The sequence below is a fragment of the Electrona antarctica genome, assembly GCF_951216825.1.
Source record: "Electrona antarctica genome assembly, chromosome: 2".
Classification (NCBI taxonomy): domain Eukaryota; kingdom Metazoa; phylum Chordata; class Actinopteri; order Myctophiformes; family Myctophidae; genus Electrona; species Electrona antarctica.
Genome location: NC_136807.1, coordinates 30,481,000 through 30,499,307, shown reverse-complemented (window position 1 = coordinate 30,499,307; position 18,308 = coordinate 30,481,000). Strand labels below are relative to the sequence as shown.

The following is an 18,308-nucleotide window of genomic DNA, read 5'->3' as shown; positions in this document are numbered from 1 at the left end:
TACATGGGCTACTGGCGGCCTGGGGGCCACATGTGGCCCCCATCTTCACTTAATGCAGCCCGCAGATTAATATCAACTGGTGGCCACATGTGGCCCCCACCTTCACTTAATGCGACCCACAGGTTAATATCAACTGGCGGCCTAATGCGGCCCGCAGGTTAATATCGACTAGCGGCCTGGGGGCCACATGTGGCCCCCACCTTCACTTAATGCAGCCCGCAGGTTAATATCAACTGGCGGCCTGGGGGCCACCTTCACTTAATGCGGCCCGCAGGTTAATATCAACGGCCTAGGGGCCACATTTGGCCCCGACCTTCACTTAATGCAGGGGTCTGCAACAGTCTTAATGCGACCCACAGGTTAATATCAACTGGCGGCCTGGGGGCCACATGTGTCCCCCACCTTCACTTAATGCGGCCCGCAGGTTAATATCAACTGGCGGCCTAATGCGGCCCGCAGGTTTATATCAACTAGCGGCCTGGGGGCCACATGTGGCCCCAACCTTCACTTACTGCGGCCCGCAGGTTAATATCGGAATACTGATATATTATTTCAGCTGTTACAATTCCAAACATGCAAGCATGACCCGCTTTAATTACTTCAGTCTATATTAGTAGCTTAATGACTAGTACTAGTTTTTTTATGTCCAATGTATTTGCATTTAAGTTCATAAAGTTAACATAAGAACATATAAATGTCCCCCCCCCCCGGCATGGCAGTGCATGGGGGGGCCACAGAAAATAATCTTGCTTAGGGCCACCTTACTCCTAGAACCGGCACTATGTCCTTAATTAAATAAACAAGACGATTACCAAAAAGGAGGCTCAATTTATGTTATTTATTAAACAGTAACAAAAGACAGCTGAAAAGAATAGACGATGCAGTCTTACAATATACAATAAATCAACATTCATATTTTGCGTATTCATACCATCCTCCCCCGATCTATATCTCAAACACACACACACACACACACACACACAACAACAACAACAACAGTATTAAGACATTGAAACACTGTAGTACATATTCAAAACATAGGAAAATGACACAATGATACAGATGTTGTAGCATGGAGAATCCTATGATTGTCACTGTTGACTGGAATTAAGATTAGTTGTTTGACATACAACATATCTCCTCATCTCCATTTAAGCCCAATTTATAATGCATCATATGACGGTGTCGTGTACTGATGTGTGTGTGATTCACAAAAGTTGCACAAATTATGTGCGACACAGTTGAATGATGGAGCATAAACTAAGCATAACCCTGCAAAAAATACTGCAACTACAGTGATAACCGTTCACAGCCAGGTTGTATACTAAAGCATTCCCCAGAGTTGAACTCTCACAATCATAGCATCTTTACAAATCACATTTCTGTGTAATAAACCGTGATTATTGGCATCGCCATGGAGAGGTTTTCTTTGTGTAACATTTGAAATTACAAAAAACACTTCTGGCCCATTCTGAACGTGATGAAAACGTACAGTACAGCAAATAAACAAAAAAGATAAGGCAAGCGTGCATGTACTATAGGAGTTACTGTTGTCTTACTATCTGCATTGTCCTACAGCAGGTTAATAATTGTTAAACTTTCACAGAAAATAACGCTAAAGTATGCCATTTGCAAATAACCTATGTGATATGAAAATACATCACACAGAAAATACAGTAAATAAATTGTTATTTAAAAGAAATCAAATCATAGCATCTATAAAATCTTGCTATAGGCCGAAAACACTAGACTTAGCCATTTCTGCTCTTCTAGAATTGTAGAATTAAAGTTACACAAGAAGCCACAATAAAAAAACAACCCAACATGACTGAGTGTATTGCACTTGTTGAATTAGAGGTGCAGGGAACATTCTACCATTCTATCCCTGTTACTTTGGCTTTTTGAGGATTATTTCTTAATACACACTTAAAAAAGTACACAGTTACAAGTAACCTATTTAAAGTGCAGACAAAGTGGCAAAGCATAGATACAATTATGATTGGATCAATATAGTGTCACTTTTCATTTCTGCAACCCTAAGATATCTGTGCGTGCAGAATAATGACCAAAAAAAGTTCAGCCTTCAGCGTCATAACAACTACTGTAATATTAGATATGATTATCATGGTCAAAATACACAAGACTGAACCAGGCCAGCCCTCTATCTATTGTATCTATGAGCTAAGACATATGCAGACACTAAGACAGTGAAAACACACACACACCTACACATCACACTTTGACTAACACAGACAAGCTTCCCTGAACAAGCCAGGCCATAAGGATCAACATTTCCACCTTCTTAATCCTTTATAATGAGATAACACTGTATCTACTAGGGACTAAAGCAAGGATCTAGTCTGTTGAATAAATATTAGCGAATGTCTCCTTGTGTCTTCAGCCTAACTTGCGTAATTGTAGCTACAATCTTTAAAACAGATGAGCTGGTGAAGGTAAAATAAATGACAATGATACGGCATAAAAAGGTGATTGAGTTATAATAAAAACAGGGAGGTATATAGAGGCAGGGTCCTGAGGCTTCACCATGACACATCTCCACAGGTCTTTCAGGTAGTTGACTGTCCTTCGGAATTAACTGACGGAATTCATCCTGGACCTAACCTGGCTTTTAATCACTTTAACCCTGGCGTCCCAAAGGGCATGTCATTAATAGACTTTTTTTTTAAAAATACCCCATATAGTCAATCTACAAACGCGTCGTATTGTGCCTACATGTGAGCTTGTAGATCGGCTATATATTTTCTCTGTGCAACGTTGTGTGACGAAATAAAATAATCGTCAAAGAACTGGGATTGAGTGGTTAATAGGGTTAGGGTTACAGAACTTATATCGTTCAGCTTTAACCCTGAAGAGATAGCGAAGTAGGTGAGGAGAGAGTCATGTTTGTTCCGGCTATTTTCTCAGGTAAAGGGATGATGAACAAGACAAGAGGATACAATACATCGTACCACAGTTGAGTGTCTTTTACTTCCCGGCGGATCCTCCGTGTGATTTTCATCAAACAAGGAAAATAAGTGATACTTTATTGCTGATAGTTTCCATACTGACCCTACGAAATAACATACAAGATGACGGATTATTTACACAAACCTTTCTTCATATAATTGGTCTTCACTAATGCTCATTATAGATGCTATAAGATATTTGTTATTAATGCAAGAACAATGGCTTCTATTTCAGCATGCCAACTTTACAGGAAGAGAAAGGTAGTAGTTTTTATTAGCTTGGAATCCCCATCAATGATTTCATTGGCAGGCAGGTTTCTGAACTGTCCACAGCCCACCAATGAGACACAGCGAATAGATGGGAATTGTGCCATCTTATAATGAGCATTTGTGAGGACCAATTACATGAAGATAAGGGTTGAAAACATGTTATTGTTTCAATCAAAACTTATGGTTTACTTATGGTGTACTACTACTAATTTGAGTTTGGCTGAACATACAGTAGTTTATGTTGCACATATTAAGAGAGAGAGTGGGGGAAATAATGAAATTCTACTTTGTATTTTTATAGTATATAAATTGTGATTGTGAGTTTGTAGATAGCCTATTTTCGGCACGTGACATTGTATGTAACATACCTGTTCAAAGGTGTACGGTCTCTGTGTCTGTCCTCCAGGTGCACCCTGGGAGGAGCGGTAGGATCCATACTGTTGTCCTTGAACCTGTTGATACTGGGAGTACTGGGAGGAGGCACTCTGCCCAGCACCTGCAGGCCAGTCGTTCATACATGAACATTCTATTCATATACGGCATATATATATCAAAAAGAGAGATAAACCTTCCAGGGAAGGGACTGCACACTCCAGAGAACAAAGACGGACCACTTCATCTTATTTATTAGCACGACGCGTTTCGCCATGAGCTTTGCACCTGACAAAGCTCACGGCGAAACGCGTTGTGCTAATAAATAAGTTGATGATGCAGTAAGTTGTCCGTCTTTGTTCTCTGGAGTGTGCAGTCCCTTCCCTGGAAGGTTTACCTCTCTTTTGAAGTCTATGCCTGCTAACTATACTTGCACCTCCCACAAGTTTTTTGGATGTGCAGGAGTCCCCCCTTTTGTGCAGTGGTCCGTGGGAATTTTCTTAACCACTTCGCCATCCAACTTTACATACTTATTTGTATGACAAATATAATACAATATCAGACTAACATGCTCACAATATGTCACATTTCAGGATCAGAGATCTCTGCCTACTCATCGGCTATACACAGTACGTACGTGGAGAAATGTATATTCAATGTAGGCTACAGACAGAACAGCTACAGACAGAACAGCCACTTGTTCAAAACGGACCAATCCTGCAAACTTTGAAAGCCAATGTTAGCCAATTAGGATGGAATATGAAATATCGGACAGATCCAGCTTGAACACATGACTATAGAGATAGTGTGTTTTTCAAAAGTAGGCCTCCTGGTGGTGCTATAACAGGCCGTTCTGGAAACTTTGGGGCAGAGGTTCATCGTTGGCATCCAGGGAGTGTGTGTGCAAAATTTGGCATCGACCAGGTGCCAGAGATTAGCTGTACACAGACGGACGGATACACACACGGATGGAGTGCACAACATACTCTCTCCCCATGCCTCCGGCCTGGTGGAGACAATGAACAACAAATATGAAATATGAATCTGTGTCTATATGATATTATGCATATGTACCATATCCCTGTGGCTGTCCACCATAGCCCTGTTGTGAGGAGTACTGCTGCTGGCTGAAGGGCTGTTGCTGGCCAGAGCTCTGCTGGTACTGCGCCCCCTGCTGACTATACTGAGAGTTACCTGGATGCACACAGAATAATACACACACAATATTGTCACTGTCATTTACCATAATGCTGGTCTATATCTGATGATATACTGTATTTTGACAGTACTACCTAGACAACAAATAATCAGTTGGTTGCTCTACTCTGCACTCTACTGTGCAGAGTCAGAGCCGCGGATTCTGCAATTCAATTCATTATTTTAAGGCTATACATGGTACCTCCTTCTAGACTCTAGAGGAGCAACAGTTAATCAAAGTCATACATTTAATTGATTATAAACATAATCTAATTTGATAAAATAATCAATAGTGAGGACCAATTATATTAACATATAATCGTCCTTTAAGTGATTAATCAAAGTCAAAGTCAAAGTCGTACGATTTGATCAGAGTAACAGACTAATCGATTCGAAGTTGATACATACAAAATAGGCCTAAATATAGCCCATATAAAAATGTGCTTCATGATGTGTAGCTAGAATAATAGCTAGAATAATCATAATAATCATTAAGAAAATAATGAATAGTTGCATACCTCCTTCATAGTATTGTTGTGAAGATTCATCAAAGGGCCTCTCATAGCCTTGTTCGCCATAAGATGATTGTTGATAGGAGTACTCTCCTTGACCTGCAGAGGGTGGCATTCAACTCATAACAAATGCCACAACAACTCACTCCTCTCACAGTTAGAAGCGTAAACATTCATAATACATGTACAGTGGCAGAAAGACAAGCACACAAAGTCACAAACAACATTTGCTGCGCCATCCAACTTCAATATGAACTCTGACACACAAGGCACAAACACCCTGGGAATTACATTTCACCCTGTCCATGATAAACTGCTCAATTTATGAAATCTGAAATTTCTGCACACCAAAGAGGACAGTATGGACACAAGACACACTGGGAAGAAGCAGAATTCAGATCAACATCAGCCCATTTCCGAACCTGTTTCGGTGCATTATCAACTCTCACAGTGAGGAAAAGAAAGGCCATGACCGAGAGAGGGTGAAACAAATTGCAGCGTCACTGCTACAGTGAATGGAATGGTCCTGAGAGGAAATGGTATGTAGGCCTATACTGTAAATATGACTGCATGACCAGTGAAAGATAAGTGTGAAATTGAGAGCTGTGTGTGTAAAGTTTAAGGCTGTGAATGATTACCATCAGGGTAATACTGCTCGCTGGAGCTCTGATTGTGCCCAAACTGCTCTCCGTAGAACTCGTCTTGTCCCATGTACTGCTGTGCAGGTCCTGCAAGACAGGCGACACCACGATGGATTAATGCGGCGGTCCGACCAACTGGCCAATGTGTTGGTGGTGGCTAAAGGAACTGGGCCTGCTGGACACATGGGCTCTGGAGGCGTGCGTGCGTGCGTGCGTGCGTGCGTGCGTGCGTGCGTGCGTGCGTGCGTGCGTGCGTGCGTGCGTGCGTGCGTGCGTGCGTCATTGAAAATGAAGGACAGGGGAGAGATTGAATACTGATAGATGATATCATGGATACTTTTGACTTTTGTTACGATCTCTTATTCAATGAAGTGAAGGTAAATACTGTAATGGAGTCTTTTGTATCTTGATTCTGCTGAGTGCTTATGATGTCTAATTTCACTCACCGGTCATGGATAACTGAATAAACTACTAATGAATAATGCCATGGAAGTAATTATATCCCAGGGTGATTATGAGCATAACATTACATTAAAAAGCCAGTTATCAGGGCAAATCTGATCTCTGCTTGGTGTCAGTGTGCAGAAACTCCAGATTCCACTCCTTGTCTTCACATACTCTAGCTGTTGCCACACTATGAAAAGAGCTGCGCACGTTCTCGGCTGCGCGTAGCTTAAAGCTTGAGTTTTTAGACAGCTCGTGGATGGAAATTAAGCTCCACCTCCGCTGAATTCTTGCGCGACGGCCAGATTCCCGGAAACGCTCTCCTCCGCTCAAGTCTTCCGCGGAGGTGGAGCTTCTTTTCCATCCACCAGCTGTCTAAAAACTCGGAATTTAAGCTGCGCGCAGCTTAAGAAGTGCGCAGTTTAAGAAAGTTTTGCGCTATGGTGTGGAGACGGTGTATCAGACAAACTAAACAAAATACTACAAAAACAAACATCCACAGCAAGAGATACAAACTCAACCAAAAAAGCTGATAGAAAACCATCTGCAGACCAGTTTGAAATCAAATCAAAAGTGATGGAAAATGTACCCTTTGAAGGAACAAGCTACAGAACAGAACCTGTTAATTTCTTCATCATTAGCAAAACCTCCTCTGATAACGCCTCTTATTATCACCCAGGAGCCTTAGCAACAGCCTTACAACCAATCAGAGGCTGGCTGACGAGCAAGGTACCCAGACAAACTTTGGATATAATGTTACCAATAATAACAATAATACTAATAATAACACCCTCTCCTATGTGGAAATATTGAATCTAGTCAATAGGATCACAGTGTGGTACATGTACAGTACAGTAGACTAGTACAGTGGGTTGTTACCCTAGAAACGTCTCCCTCTGTTCAAGCAGCAACGAGGCACGTGTTCAGTCCACTTCTTTCAATAGACGAGATGTTGGGAGCTATTATTAGGTTCATAGCTTCATGCAGCTTGCTGACATGGCATCATGGGTGAAATGATTTAGAGATCGAGATTTGATGTGACAAGAGTGATATATTTCCATCTGGCTCTTAAAGTCACAAGCACCTGAGACAGACTCTAAACCAAAAACCTTCAACATCTGCTCTGACTTTTCATATACCGTAGTCGCACAGAAGACAATGAAGACTCTCATCATACAAATATCACATCCACTGTAGTTTTCAAGCTTACAGCTGTTTAACATATACTGTACATTATTCACACACTTATTGAACACCTTTTAACCATTCAACAACCACTACATTTACATATGCATTTCAATGCAAAATATCAAGCCATCAGCTTGCTAATAATTCAAATATGAATACTTTCTAATTCAAGCTATATTTACACACAAAGCATCTTTACCTTATCTTTCTTCCTCTCCATGCACGCACGCACGCACGCACGCACGCACGCACGCACGCACGCGCACACACACACAGACACACACAGACAGACACAGACATACACAGACACACACAGACACAGACACACACAGACACAACACCACAATACCACGTTATGCCGAAGTTGATCAATCAGAATAATTTGCATAATCAATGATTTTCCCACTGCCAAGCCACAGCAGTGTGAAGAGAAAAGTTGTCTCCGCTTACCTTGCTGTGAAGAGCGGTATGAAGCCATTGGCCTCTGTGACATCACACTGTTTCCTTGGCCACCCTGGCCCATAATGCCCATGGCTTGTTGTTGTCCCTGATAGTGCTGTTGGCCCCCAGGGGCAGAGGCCGAGGAGTACTGTGATGTGGCTGACTGTTGCTGCATCATGGAGACTGGGAGGTAGGTGGGATTATGGGAGAGAGATGATCTCATGCGTTAGTCTATACCAGTGAATCTTAAAGATTTTCACGTCAAGGATCCCTAAATTGATACGCATTAAGCTGCAGGCCCCGCCATATATGGTAGGCCTACTACTTTCTCTTGTTGGATTGCATTCTAGACCACTTTCAACCTAGCGTCCCTATTCTGTGAATGTCTTTTGCAAAGATCTTCTAAAATAGCCAATGTACAAGATCACAACGCACACATTGGCTGTTTCTGAAAAAAATTAGAAAAAAAGAGATTAAGTTAAAGTTGAACTGGTCCTTATTTAGCGGCATACACATGTCTTCACAACCGAGGAGTGTCGACAAGAAAACAGGGTTCCCTTAAAAAGAGTCTCTTGAAGCCGGAAGGTCATTTTTTAGATGCTCTTTAAGTACAAATGCAGGGAAAGGCCAGCGATGTCAGTGCATAAACAACAATAAATACACACAGACAACCAGAGAAAGGTCAGAGATGAGGAGAATTAACCACATTAACCCTGGGGCCCTTTCTTCCTTTACATTTATTTTCATAAATGTTTTAAAAACAGTAGAAATAACATATCTACAAGCAGACAACTCACCATGGTGGCACATGTGAGCTATTATCTCGTACAATACATTGAAGTATAGGCCTATAGGGCAAAAGTGGTTAAACCTGGAGCGGGGAGGGGAGGAAGAAAATAAAGCAGGACCTCTCTGATGAACTGAATGTGTTTGGTTGTTTTAGTTTGCCTGTTGTCCGGGGCAACAGGAGGGATTCAGAAATTACGGAATGTCAAATTCTGCATCTGAAAAATGTATTGGTTTTAAGAGCAATGTGTTATCAGGATTGCTGAGCAGCAACTCATGTTATTGATCACATCACTGTTATTCTTTGTCCCCATGTAAATTTAAAACAAGGGCAGAAATCACGTTTCATATCTTGCTGTCATAGATGTGTATAGATTGGCTGTTTTCTTTGGCGTCCAGCGAAAAGTATGTATAGTGACCTGTGAGGACTCTGGTAAACTATAGGGCTTGAGTGGTTAAGATATTTGTGATTTAGGGCAAGACGAATACAAGTTGAGTTGGGAACTGAGAAATGATTGTCGGCTTCTCTGCCTGCGTCTTCCAAAATCTATGACACAGCTCAGCATGGAACTTTGACGCGATCCCTCCACACCTGTACCAGATCCCTATACTCGGACCAGATCCTTCTACTACACTTGAACCAGATCCTTCTACACTCGGACCGGATTCCTCCGCACCTGGACCGGATCCCTCTAAACCTGGCTCACCTGGTTTAGACTGCATGTTGAGGTTGCTGCGGGAAGAAGAAGAGGCGGAGGGCGAGGAAGAGGAGGAGCCAAATGCGGGCCCAGCTGGGCCCTGGAATATGCTGCCCTGCGAGGAGGGAGCGGGGGGGGGGGGGGGGGGGGGGGGGCATAGCCGGGGGCTGAGGACATCAGACTGAGGGAAGAGGAGGGACCGGACTGCGGCTGCGTGGGGGTGTGGCTGGGGCCTGACGACACAACACACACAGTCCCAATGCCACCAACACATTCAGTTCATCTTTACTGGAAGCTTCTGCGGGTGGTATAGGACTTGAGTGATGGGCTATGTTAGTCATGGGTGCAAAAGTAAATAAATTAAAGGATTAGGGATAGATCGGAAGGCACAAATGAGCTGTAATGGAACACAGAATTGTATGGCTATATAGAGCATTAGTTGGACTAAAAGCTAAGAGCACAGACGCTTGCAAGCAGTATGTTAATTAATTTCAAGAAAAGTCAAAGTATATGCAGAAGACATGGCAGAGTCAGAGAAAGACAAGCACTTGAGACCAAGGACCGACAAGTGTTTGTATGCTTCTGTGAGCATGCATTTGCTTTTGTGTGAAAGAAAGCACACATGACACGTTTGTACACGTGGAACTCCTGTGTGGAACGATCTCTCACCATTGGACATTTGACCCTGCATCATGGATGTGTTTGGGGGTCCCGCCGGAGCCATACCGTCATTGAGGTTGCTCTGGGAGTGAACCCCACTCTGGCCCAGGCCTCCAGGTCCCATCGACATGTTGGGAGTGGGAGGCTGCGGAGGGAAGACATTACTAGATGGCACAATTTATATATAGGTGTCAAAGTAAAGAGATAGATGGTGGAGGTGACGTGTGTGAATAACAGTAGGCTATATAGCCTGATACCAGAGGCGTATCTACAATAAGGCGAGGGCAGGCGTCCGCCTGTCCAAATCCATTTTCTGCCTTGCCAAAATCCATACAATGAGAAAAAAGAGGGGACAAAAACAAGACCTGAGAACTATTAGTGGACAGCTGATTGGCCGTTGCGGTAGAGCACGACCTTCAATCACCCATTGGAATGTAAATGCATGCCTTTCAGCCTTTGTATCCTACTCGTCTGGCAGGTATATCTCTTTGAAAACCTTTAGTGCTACGATTGTGCGCGGGGAGACGACAATTAACACATCTTGCCTGCCCAAAATGTAATTATTGCCTGCCCAAAATGTAATTCCTGGAAACGCCACTGCCTGATACTTTGTTGTATGATGGTAAAATCACGTTGTGAGCACAGTATCCATAAAATACATGACTACCTATACCTGAAACCTGATGAGACAGACTTACCGCAGGTAAAAGTGACTGCATATTTTGATTGGAGTCTGCTATTGTGGCCAGATAAACAAGATTTCTGTGCAGGACCTGCTGATACCTGTCAAAAAGCACAGAGCCGTGAAAATATGATTGCTTTTGTATACGCCTTCTGCACACTGACATAATGAAGCCTCAATGTGGAAACACATGACACCTACTGTGTGCATTCTGCTGTCTTGCCTTTGCTTTGGTAATCCATTATGCATTGTATTAAATGATGATTCTCATCCAGCATCTTTGGGGAGAAAACATTACAATACAGAGTATGTTCAATGTATATTCAGTGATTTCACTTAATTCAAATAACTTTTTTTTAAAATAATCCTCCCTACTATAGTGTGCTGACCATAAGGAGTTCCTCCCTGTCCCCAGGTAACCCCTGGGGTAAAACCAAACAAACATTAGGTTTCGTTTTTGGCTAGGGTTAGCCAGCCTTCATCCAATCAGGATGAGAGCCCCCCCCCCCCCACACTGTAGAGCGTGTGCATGTGCTCATCTTGTTGTGCACATCTTTCCAAATCACCCAAATCACTGAATGCTCCTTTAAATTGCATTTCAGAAACAAAAAATCAGACCTGTCTGAAGTGAGTGGTGCAACAGCGCCACTTTGTCACCTGTTGGTACCCTAAACATACATTCATACATACATGCATACATGCACACATGCACACATGCATACACATTACACACACACGCGCACGCACGCACGATACATACATACATACATACATACATACATACATACATACATACATACACATAGTACTTATAGGAGTGGTTGCACCACTCAAAAAGGGTGTCTGTACTCAGAACTTGAAGATCAGACACTTGCACAACACGTCACACACACACACACACACACACACACACACACACACACACACACACACACACACACACACACACACACACACTTACTTGTCTATTCTCAGAACAATCTGGGTCAGGTGTATTTTAAGTTTCATTTTACCACAGAAGAACTATGGAGAGACACTGAACTAGGACGGAGACGGCTGCCCCTCAGGCTTGCTTTATCCTTGGCATCACTGTCATTTCTTACATCAAAGTCAGCAGACAAGCTTTCCTAAGCCTCAGTGAGCTAGTCGATTTCACCGATAGGCAGGCAGACAGCAGCACATATCCCTTTAAACACATGGCTCGGTCAAGGATAAAAATAAAAACTGTCTGATTCGGATAGTCCCACGCTTCTCACTTTCCTTCCATCCACCTTCCAGCACCAGCATTTTCATTGGATGCCTCTATTTTGAGTCACAAATCAATGTGGCCTATTAATAGCCTATATATATAGACTACTCATTAATATTTACTTTAAATATATTATAGGCTAAACGGCAACAATATATAGATTCAAAATATAAATTGATATTGGATACCATTACCATCTGTTTCACATATCCTACGAAAAATATTAACCTATTAGCAAACGCAACGCGATTGATCCCAGACAAGAAATAACGGTATTTAGCGTCCATCATAAGCGCTTTGTTTGGCTTGCATGCACCTTCAGATGACTATATCATACCAGTTGCCATCGTTTCTGATATATAGGCTACCACCAGCTACTTTCCCCGCACTGATGGTAGGCTACCCTCGCGCCCATAAAATAATTCAATCTTTAAAAAACACCGAACGACTTTACCTTTTGAATCGTTTGTTGTGTCACCTCCCCTTTACCCCTGGGGCGCGCCGATGAAAATGCCACCGACATTTTGTCATATGGGAAATAAATAGCCTATACGCTCTTTATTCTAATATTTATTATCTGGAACACAGCCCTCTATTAGGCTACATAGTTTCACCATTACTCGGAAATGGGGGTATTCAGGGAATCATATGTTCTTTATACAAAGCCCAGTCATGAATGCATTTTTTTCCCTCAACGAAATTAAATATTATCAAATGTTCTTGCAACCATGTAATTTATCCTCCATGCAAACAACTACATAAAAATACAACGTTTTTTCAGGGAGAGAGGAACCCCCGTGCTCCGTTTTGGTATAGTCCACATGAGTAGCCTACCACTTTATCGCTGAAGTGCGTTCAAAGCCAATAGGTCTGCACGCACGCACGCACGCACGCACGCACACACACACACACACACACACACACACACACACACACACACACACGCTAGAGAGCAGAGAGAGTGTAGAGAGCGCGCATAACTCTCATTTTATATGTAAACTTTTTTATGTACAACTTTTTAGTAGCCTACCTCTCTTGATTTGAGAATGCCTTTGAAAAATATATTACGAATTATTTAAATATAGAATATTTAAATGTGGCCTATTTGATGACTTTAATATGACTTGATATAATCCAAAATTCCAAACATAATTTGCGTTCTCGAAAGCAGAGATGCAAAGGCATATCAATAATGGTAGGCTACGCTACGACTATAATGATCTGAATTAGCTACAACATCTGTTCCATTTGGCATAATATCTCACACATGATCAGATTGTGATCGTCATTTTTATACATGGCGTCAATATAGAAAATGTCTCCCTCTCTTGACGGCTGGATTTAACAGCAGGTAGGTAGGGCCTAAAACATCTTGAAATATGGCTATGCCTATGCCTATAGCCTAATATAAAATACAATATGTTAATTATATAATAGGCCTATTATAATAATAATGTTATGATAATCAACACTGGAATTTGGCCATATATTATAGAGCATATAGAGAGTACAGACCTACCATACGAATCGATGGATATCAAATCAAACTCAGGTGCGTGCGTCTATGTAAATTAATTAGCGTTTAGGCCTACTACGTCATTCTATAAATTACTTCCGGTCGCTGTTAAGCGCGTGTTATGTCGCCTTTCTTGATTCTTTCATAATAACATCTGAAGAGTTTAGCCTACAAACAACTGTTTGTCGCACGTCATGAGCACCGCAAAGCCCTACATTGGCTGTAAAATAAGCCTTATTTCAAAAGCTCACAATCGATATGAGGGCATTTTATATACAATTGACACAGTGGACTCTACAGTAGTACTGGCAAAAGGTGAGTTGTTCATTGTTCATTCATGTTGTCTGTCTTGTTGTTTTATGTTTGTTTTTTTCTATTTGTGTGAATTGAGGCCTTAGTCTATATTCATATTCAAGGTTCAAGCTGTTCTTTAGGCCTATGTTTAGCTAACTATCTCCGTAGACAACGCCCTGGTAAAGTCTGTCCCGACAGCCAGGAACCTTGGTGTTGTCCTGGACAGTCAGCTCTCGTTCAAAACACACATCACAGCTGTCACTAGATCCTGTAGGTTTACACTCTACAACATACGACGAATTAGACCGTTCCTCACCCAGGAGTCAGCCCAGCTCCTAATCCAGACAACAGTCTTGTCAAAACTTGACTATTGCAACTCCCTCCTTACTGGCCTACCGGCATGTGCACTTAAGCCCCTCCAACTGATCCAAAATGCCGCAGCACGCTTGGTCTTCAACCAACCTAAATTCTCACACGTCTCCCCCCTTCTCCGCTCGCTCCATTGGCTCCCGGTCGCTGCCCGCACAGAATACAAAACTCTGATGCTGGCATTCAAAGCAACCAAAGGCATGGCCCCCCCATATCTCACAAGTATGATCGTACCCTACAAACCCTCCCGCTCACTCAGATCAGCCAACGCAGGGAAGCTGGAGGTACCTTCACTAAAAACGCCGGGACAACGCTCCACACGTCCCAAACTCTTCTCCCTTCTGGCTCCAAAACTATGGAATGCACTTCCCATTGCAGTCAGAACTGCAGCCTCACTCCCAATCTTCCGCCGTAGTCTGAAAACCCACCTCTTCAGACTCCACCATGGCCCGTAGCACTTGCCCTAGCCTAGCCCCTTAGATAGCACATTATGTAGACTTAGATAGTATTTTAAACAGACTTATAGCTTGTTATGTAGACAGCTCTAGAATTGCACTTTATGTAGTCATAGCACTTTATAGTACACATGTATAATATATTATATAGTATAGTATGTATAGTTTACATAGATACTCCACTGTTACGTTCTTAGTTTACGCATGATTCATGATAACTACTTTTTATACATGTGATGTATGCCATGCTTTTTGTTATTGCTTAATGTAAGTCGCTCTGGATTAAGAGCGTCTGCTAAATGCCTAAATTGTAAATTGTAAATTGTGTAGCTCTGGTCCATATAGCTCTAATGCATGCAGGCATTAGAGTTATGGACCAGAGCTGTCTTGTGTAAAGGTAGTTTGTTATGCTTTCTCAGTCTGGTCTGGGATTGTAAAATTGGTCTTTTCTTCAGTTCAGTGTTTTGGAACAGAGGGCCGCCCCACGGACAGGCCAACACCACCCAAAAATGATTTGTATGAGTACATTACTTTCAGAGGAAGTGACATAAAAGACATATCATTAAGTGAACATCCAAAATCTCATTACCATGGCCTACCCTCGGATCCAGCCATAGTGCAGGTACAGTACAGAATCTCTTCTGTAGAATGTCTTCCTCCATTGATAATCAAAATGGACAAACACTTCACAATGATGTACTGTACTAATTATCAATTTGCTCCAGTCTTCCTCCCCATGCATATTCCAAGCCCAAGGAGGACCATTCAGTTCCTTAAGAATTCCCTCCTATAACCAACTGGCTGCCAGCTCTGTCCTCAATCATCCGTATGCTGCAGGCCTTGGTAAGTGCATGTGAGCAAAAGTGTCTTCTTAGATATTTCACTTTCAAACATGTTTGGGGTCATTTTAATGTCTACTCAAGATTTTGTAATCCCTAAGTTGCTGATTCAGTGTTTAGATAAACCAAGTACAGGTGTTTTCAATGACTGGTTAAAATGGAGTTTTAAGTTATAGGAACAGGGCGTGTCTGATCAAATGAAATCAAATATCTAAATACTGAATCAAGCACTCGATCACTTAAAAACTATCTAGGGGGCTTCCAACTAAATCAGCCGACACTCTTTGAGTATTGTGTTCTTTCAGCAGATGCTTTGAAAGGACAATGAACTAAATGGCTTTGGTCTTCATGCAGGGCCTCTTCTTCATGGACCACCGATTAGAAGGGGTCCGTCTGTGGAGAAGGCTATCCAGACTGTACCCGTAGAGACATATACCCAGCAGCGTGGTTTGAATGCACCCCAGGATCAGTGGTCTGACCGGGGAAGACCCCAGAGGGATCAGTGGTCTGACCGGGGAAGAACCCAGAGGGATCAGTGGTCTGACCGGGGAAGAACACAGAGGGATCAGTGGTGTGACAGGGGAAGATCCCAGAGGGGTGCCCAGAGGACAAGCCAGAGAGCCCCCCAGTCCAGGAGTAGGAGGCTGTATTATCATTGTGTTGCACTTGCCTAATTACTCAAATGCAGCAGTTGTGTATACACTTATGCTTCCTTCTTTGAGCAGAGGTTTTTTTTTTTTTAATATTACCGGTACATCAATTTGTGAAACTGTCACATTCAGAAGAAAATCTAATGTAATAATTTGCATCTTAAAGAAATCGGGTCAACCCCAGATGTGCCTTACACCCAGCCGAGGACATGTCAAGAGGAGAGGGACAGGAATGGAGACAGGGACAGGAATGGAGACAACAGACCAACAAGGAGAAGGCAAGGTAAATGTTCATACGGTAACATTGTAACCTACTTGATTTGCTTTTATATTTTTACTCTTAATCTCTCTTTATTGAATGTAATGCCAATGTGTGGGGAGATTGCACAAAATAATTTCAACCAGCTCATTTATACCTGGTGTAAACTTTTTACAAGGAAAATAAAGTAATGTCTAACTGGCTGATTAAAAAAGCCCTGCAACATGGTGAGTTATTTTCTTCTGTATACCATAGGACCTCGTAGACGCAGGAACTACAGAAGAGGCCAGCCCATGGTGGAGAGTCCTACGCGTAGTCCCCTAACGTTTGAGACCGACTTCGATTTCGATTCAGCTAATGCACAGTTCATCAAGGAGATGATGGAGAGGGAGATGCATGACAGGTTGACTGTCAAAGGTTGGTTACATGCACACATTTGCAAGAAAGACAAAGTTATTTTGAGTTGGCTGATTGCAAACGTGACAATCTCTGGCCCAAATAATTCTACAAATTTGAAGTTCAAAGATGAGCTGTTTAACAAGATGTGACTTGCAGGTGCCTACTTGTTCATCCTGCATGTATAAACATATGTTTTTCTTTTCAGATGGTAATAATGAAGGGGAGGAAAAGGAAGAACCAGGAGATTCACCGTCTGAGGATCATATTTTTGGGCCAAAGTGCTACTATGACAAAGCAAAGTGCTTTTTTGACAACCTGAGCTTTGATATAAAATCCAGGTAAATCCATTTAAGCCCATTGCTGTGGTTCACAAAAAGTTGTCTGGCCGTCCAGGTTTCCTTGAGTCCATTCCAAATAAGCCTTTATGTCAATAACTTTAGTGTACAAATTGAACCAAAAGGACCCGTTGGGGCCTGTCGGGGCATATACACTTTGAGGTTGAGAGGGTCCATGATAATATCAATATGTTGTCCTTAAAATATGTCATATCTAAACTCTGATTCTTATGAAGCGCCTTCCCTACTCTGTCACATCTATTCCAGAACAACTTGGGCAGAAGAGCGGAAGCGCAATGTTGAGACTTTCGGTGTTCCTGGTAGGTTCCCTAGGGGCCGTGGCTACCGAGGATATCGTGGACGCGGCAGGGCACCACGTAGCATTTACTGAGAGCCAGATGTGAGCAGTGGTGAAGGTCAGAGCTTGGCACAGCCTGCACAGAATGCAAAAATTTGGATTACCCACTTAAGCCCTACACAGTTTACTTGTGTGAGCTTGTTGTAGATGCGTGATAACAGGTGAACATTTATTTATTTCCTCTTTTTTGTGTGCCCAAAATAGGGATGCCAGTGGTTAATCGACCAGGTCATGGCCTTCGATCATCCTATTAATGACTTGACAAGTCAACCAATCCACAGTTGTATAACCTACTGAATGTTTTTATTCAGCCTTTTTGACTTGCATACTAATGAAAATGTATTGTCAGTTCACTTCGTAGAATGTTGTACAGGCTGCAGAATGGCTCAGTGTACTTTGTGTTCATTGTATATTTTGATTATTTTCATAAGAATAATTTGTTTAATTTACAAATGTTTGGCTCACGGGGAGCATTATTCTTTTGTTTTGTCCTACTAACTATTTGAAAGGACATGGATATTTACTTTTGTTCTTCAGATGTGTTTTATTTATTTTTTCTAGATTCCTCAACATTAAATTTACCTTTTTTTTCTTTACTAGGCCTACTTGTACTATTGAATATCTCTGAATAAATAATTGTAACCAGTATTGCATATTTAGTTATTTCATTGGAATTGTTAGTCTATCTCAATGTTTGGAACTATAGCACTCCTTTGCAGGGAGATCAA

The 18,308-nt window shown here is 42.1% G+C and overlaps 2 protein-coding genes across 3 annotated transcripts; one reads left to right on the top strand and one right to left on the bottom strand.

The window, feature by feature from the left end:
* Positions 1-1,012: 1,012 nt before the first annotated feature.
* LOC306917404 (calcium-responsive transactivator-like) lies at positions 1,013-12,629 on the bottom strand (the record flags this gene model as incomplete). Its single annotated transcript, XM_079495628.1, is given in 12 exon segments — positions 1,013-3,070; positions 3,605-3,732; positions 4,683-4,802; positions 5,324-5,416; positions 5,956-6,045; positions 8,041-8,214; positions 9,525-9,666; positions 9,669-9,748; positions 10,185-10,320; positions 10,874-10,958; positions 11,059-11,135; positions 12,561-12,629. Coding segments are annotated over 12 exon segments (1,221 nt in total). The 3' UTR covers positions 1,013-3,043.
* A 1,085-nt stretch (positions 12,630-13,714) lies between these two features.
* Positions 13,715-18,226, top strand: lsm14b (LSM family member 14B). 2 transcript variants are annotated; one of them, XM_079495609.1, is made up of 9 exons: positions 13,715-13,937; positions 15,196-15,362; positions 15,466-15,583; positions 15,934-16,215; positions 16,396-16,512; positions 16,744-16,905; positions 17,093-17,225; positions 17,490-17,622; positions 17,785-18,226. In XM_079495609.1, the coding sequence occupies exons 1-8, from the start codon at positions 13,817-13,819 to the stop codon at positions 17,611-17,613; spliced, it is 1,224 nt and encodes a 407-aa protein (XP_079351735.1). In that variant the 5' UTR covers positions 13,715-13,816; the 3' UTR covers positions 17,614-17,622; positions 17,785-18,226. The 2 variants fall into 2 exon arrangements, with proteins under 2 accessions (XP_079351735.1, XP_079351734.1); XM_079495608.1 differs by having other exon boundaries at positions 13,716-13,937; positions 17,490-17,638.
* The last annotated feature ends 82 nt before the right edge of the window (positions 18,227-18,308 follow it).